Source organism: Kryptolebias marmoratus, linkage group LG9 (genome assembly GCF_001649575.2).
Source record: "Kryptolebias marmoratus isolate JLee-2015 linkage group LG9, ASM164957v2, whole genome shotgun sequence".
Taxonomy (NCBI): Eukaryota; Metazoa; Chordata; class Actinopteri; order Cyprinodontiformes; family Rivulidae; genus Kryptolebias; species Kryptolebias marmoratus.
Window position 1 is genome coordinate 8,320,601 of NC_051438.1, and position 4,634 is coordinate 8,325,234.

The window sequence follows — 4,634 nt, forward strand, 5'->3', positions numbered from 1 at the left end:
CAAAAAAAGGGGGAACCTGACACCTTGACGCTGAAACACAACCTGCTTGGGCCGAGAGCCAGAGGAGCCGAGGACAGGGTCTCAGACATCCACCACCCCACCTGCACCACCTCTCTCTCCCAGGGAGCAGAGGCACGATGCTGGCCAAAATCCTGGAGGACATGTGGGTGGAGCCGGAGGTGCTGGAGGCCCTCAGCGAGGCGCAGAAGAAGATCCTCTTCCTGAAGATGAGAGAGGAACAGGTGCGCCGCTGGAGAGAGCGAGAGGAGAAGGAGCTGAGGGACGCCGGGCCCAAGAAAGGTACGTCAACGGCGCCGATTCACCCCCCCTCCACCCTTTCAGGGTCAGGTTCAAACCAAGGCGCTCGATCGAATGGGTGGGGAGGCAAAGGAGGGGGATATTCACTGGAGCAGCAACATGGCCGAGCGGGGTTTTTCTGGTAAACGTGGCCTTGAGATTAACAAGAACCCAGACAAGAGGTTTGCCACTTACCTTTACAGTAAAACGCCAAATAAATTTAAAAAACAAACATTGTAGCTCGTCACGGGATTCTTCTTCTAAGCTTTTCAAACCGGAAGAGTCCGAGCCTGGTTTGCTAAAAGGAAACGTTTTAACGTTAATGTCAACACAAAGTGATGTCTCCAGCACTGAAAGAACACCTGGATCCGCTGCTTTGACGCTGGTTTGTCTGGTCACGTTCACAGAAGACTCACAAGGACGGCAGAAATAAATCAAACAGGAAATCCAGTCAAAACCCGCACGCAAAATAAAATGTTAGCGCTTCGAAAGGACTGCTTTGTGCTAAATCACAGGCTGTCCATGTGTTCAAGCAGCTTTTTGTAAATCAAAAAATTCTTAAGTTGTTAGTTTTTAAAAGAAAAGATACAAATCACAAAACTGCTTTGACAAAATATAGCCTATTCAGGTGTAAGTACTTTGAAATTACCAGTAGTTTAATAGAGATATTTACATTTAATTACTTTACAAGCAATTGCAGCTGACAGGAGAGAACCTTTATTTTGTTTTCATGCAGAATTGTTACAAGTAGACTTTTCGTAATTGTAAAATTGATTTCTTACCTAAAATCAAAACAGACAGATTTACAGACTGCAACGCTAACTTAAAGGCGATTACAGTGAAAGTGGAAAACATTGAAATACTCATGTGAATTAGGTTGAATTTGGTTGGTTAAAACTATTGTTTAAACATTTAGTTATGGTTTATTTCTTTATTTCTTTTGTTGGGTCTTCTCTTTGCGCCCTCGTGTTAAGCTAAGCTAAGCTAAGCTAAGCTAGCTTGCTGCTGCGCTAGCTCTGATTCGTTAGCAGAACAGAATTAACCGTTTGTTTTTTGTTTAAAGCATTTGTCCTGACTTTTATGCACGGTTCCTTTCTTTGTGAAGCTCCCTGTGAGAAAGTGAACTGTTTCTTTTCTTCAAGACTCAGTTTGAATCAACTCATTCACTGTACAGAGGCCTCTACAGTGAGTCAGCCATTTTGTGGCGGCGTCCGAATTTTGAATTGTAATTTCTTATCAACTTTAAAGTGCCTTATAAACGTGTCACACGGTTCTGGAAAAGTGTTGTACGGAAGTTATGAACTGCATCGTCGCAAAAAGGCCATGGTGGAATGGGGCGGCATGGTAATCGAGGCTAATGCTAATGCCTGCAGCTCATTTTTGGGATTCTCAGGCTGGTTGAAAAATACCCGGAATTATCTGGATGTCTCTAATGTAAAGTGTCTCGTCTCCTCTGACTGAGCTGCAGGGCTTATTAAAAATATTAGAAAAACCGTGAACTGAAATAAGTCTAAATATGAAACGGGTTAAAGGTATGTTGTAAAGCGAGCTACACTGGAGCCATTATAGTGCACACATGCCACAGCTGAGCTCTAAAAGCAGTTGTTCTGTACAGAAACATTTTGTACCTAACATTAATATTTCCAGCATGTTGAAGGTTGTGATATAGTTACAGCGGAGGTACATACAATACAGAAAAAATGAATAATGTAACAGGAAAGGGTAATAGAGGCAGATTATGTTTATTACGTTTTCTCTGCTGTAACCAGTCAAATTATGTAGCCCATCACCTCAGAGTCAGCAGGGGTGCCACCAAGAGGGGGGCCGGGGGGCAATGGCAATGAAACATTTGCTGCCCCCCCATTGCCCCCCTTGGTCAAATAGTCCTCTGGAGTCCTGAAAGGTAAAAAAAAAAAAGGATGGAAACTGTACATTTCAAACACAGCCCATCTTTATGCTAAGCTAAGTTAGCATGCTGCTGCGCTAGCTTTTAATTGTTAGTAAAACAGAATTAGTCGTTTGAAATATTTTAAATATCAGTTTAGAAAAACAATTGTTGTGAAATGTATGTTCAGTTTTTTTTTATTTGTCAGGTCCCCATGACAAAAGTAATTTTGTTTTCTTCTTCAAGTCTTATGCTAAGCTAAGTTAGCATGCTGCTGCGCTAGCTTTGACTTGGCACCAGAACGTAATGAGTATTTACCATGTGAGCGTTTTTTTTTATAACATCAGCTTAATGGTTTACAGTTAGTAACTTTTTAAAGTAAATTAGATGTTGTTTCGAGCCTAACACTTTTATGTTTATTATTTCATGTACGGTTCTTAATCCCTGCTAAACTTGAATTCCGGGAGCTACAAACATCGATGCAGTAAAATGACACTTATAAGCTGCTCCACAGCTAATTAGTGCTGAAATCTTCTGAACTCTAAGCGAACATGAGTAATGAAACATACACAAGTTGTGTAGGTAATCTCTCTCGAATTACCAATCTGATTAAGTGTGGTTTTTTTTTTCATTTGTTCCATCTTTAGCCCACGTAACCCCCCGACTCCTGCCTTTATGTCTTCCTCATTGTGCTCAGACGTCTTTCATTAGAAGTGTTGCTTTGACTCACGTAGAGCCTATCATCTAAACTAGTTCAGCTGCACAGTAGGAGTGTGTGTGTGTGTGTGTGTGTAACAGAAGGCCTCTGTCTTCAACCAGCCAAATTGTTCTGTGGTCTGAAACCCGAATAAGACTGAGCAAAGCCAGCGGATCGAGGGAGACGCCACGCTTTAAACCGCATATTAAGTTCCCGTCTTGGTTTACCCAATCTGTGCCGCGTCACACAAGAGGAGGCCGAGTGTGAACCGCCTCGTGTGTTGGCGTTGCACGACACATTTTCCGGTTGGGGAGTCTTTTCCTCACTGTGCCGTCCTTTGGGAAGTTGCTGTGAAACGTCCCGTGGCGGCTTGTGTGAAAGTGTCCAAGGCTTTCCAGCGCGTGCTGCCCTTCTGGGTTCCTCCGTGCGCCTGGCAGTAATTAAGGCGGACATCCAAGCTACGCGACCGGAGGCGGCTTTAGCGGCTTCTCATCTCACGCCTTGGCGAGGTAACCCTAGAGGGTCAGGTGTGTTGTCAGACAGATAGCGACTCATGTTCGGAGACGGTCTTCGGTGACATCGGGCTAAGTCGTTTACACAGTTTCCAGGGTCATGGAAACACCTGACTTATCGCTCTGACTGGGGCTTTCTTTGCTTTTGTCACGATGAGGTCACGACTTCAGAATACCAGGGGTTTTTTTCCAGGGTGTGGACGGACGGGACTTCATGTTGTTTGTCGGCTCGCTTTTTTTTTTTCAAGTGTGGAGCGTGAAAGAAGTTATGAAAGCTAAACAGAGGTGAAGCAGAAACGTCACTGCAGAGGGAGTTTTTTTTAGTCAAACTGTTCCAGGTCATGGTGGACCTCCTACCGTTAACTTTTTTTTTTCTCTCTTTTTTCTTTTTTTCTTTTGACGGGGATTTTAGGGAGTTGAGATATGCAGAAAATGCAGTAAGAACAATGTAAGACAGTGGAAGGACACAAAACAACAACAACTCTAAGATCAGGCGGCTTACTGGAAGGTTTCTGTCTTTAAACTGAGAAGAGGGCACCACCTACTGGCTGAAAAACGGAACAGCAGTCAATGAGAGGCCAATCAAACAAAAACAAAAACAAGAATAAAAAGAAATCCCATTTTCTTTCTCGTTTGTTCGTTTACAGTTTCCACTAAACGTGTGACGTGGCTCGCAGGTCGGGACGGCGACGTGAGTGTGAGCATAATCGGAGAGGTGGATGAATTCAGGTCCTCCAAACTCCTCCAGAACCTCAACAACAACAACAACAACAACAACAACAGGTTGGCTCATTTTGAAATGTCCTATGGTGTTAATACATGATGGCAGGGGGGGAGGGGGGAGCCCACCCCTTCCTCACTCGTCTTCAGCAGGTTCTAAAATGACTCAGGTCTGACCTCGAGCGTAGCAAAAACACGCAGTGAATTCCACCGAGTCAAAATGAGGCCCAACGCTCGTCGGCGTCCTTTAGAACGATAAAGTCAAAGCAGAGAGACAACAGGAAGCCTGACAGCCGGTTTAAATGACTTGAGAACCCAGTGAAGACCGGATCGTTTTTATATCTAACGCCTCGAGCTGAAAGAGGCTGGGCTTTCTTTGTTCCACGGCTGTTCTGGCTGCTAAAAACGGGGCTGTAGCAGTAACTTTACAGACATCTTTGTCACGATCAACAAGCCAGCTCCTAAAGCCCAGAAAGTAGCTTGGGTCTTCAGCCCATTAGCTGACGACTGATGGGACTGCGGG

General features: G+C 44.3%; 1 protein-coding gene and 1 long non-coding RNA gene across 2 annotated transcripts in view; one reads left to right on the plus strand and one right to left on the minus strand.

The window, feature by feature from the left end:
* The first annotated feature begins 6 nt into the window (after positions 1–6).
* zgc:92242 (uncharacterized protein LOC436899 homolog) overlaps positions 7–4,634 on the plus strand; it is a 7,056-nt gene continuing 2,428 nt past the window's right edge. The window contains exons 1-2 of the mRNA XM_017419671.3: positions 7–300; positions 4,039–4,174. Coding sequence (XP_017275160.1) covers positions 138–300; positions 4,039–4,174 — 299 coding nt within the window. The 5' untranslated portion in view covers positions 7–137. The remainder of the gene's footprint in view (positions 301–4,038; positions 4,175–4,634) is intronic.
* Positions 2,024–3,644, minus strand: LOC112450624. The gene is made up of 2 exons (XR_003039293.2): positions 3,107–3,644; positions 2,024–2,193 (listed from the first exon to the last, which is right to left on the minus strand). It is a non-coding gene; the product is annotated as an uncharacterized LOC112450624 (long non-coding RNA).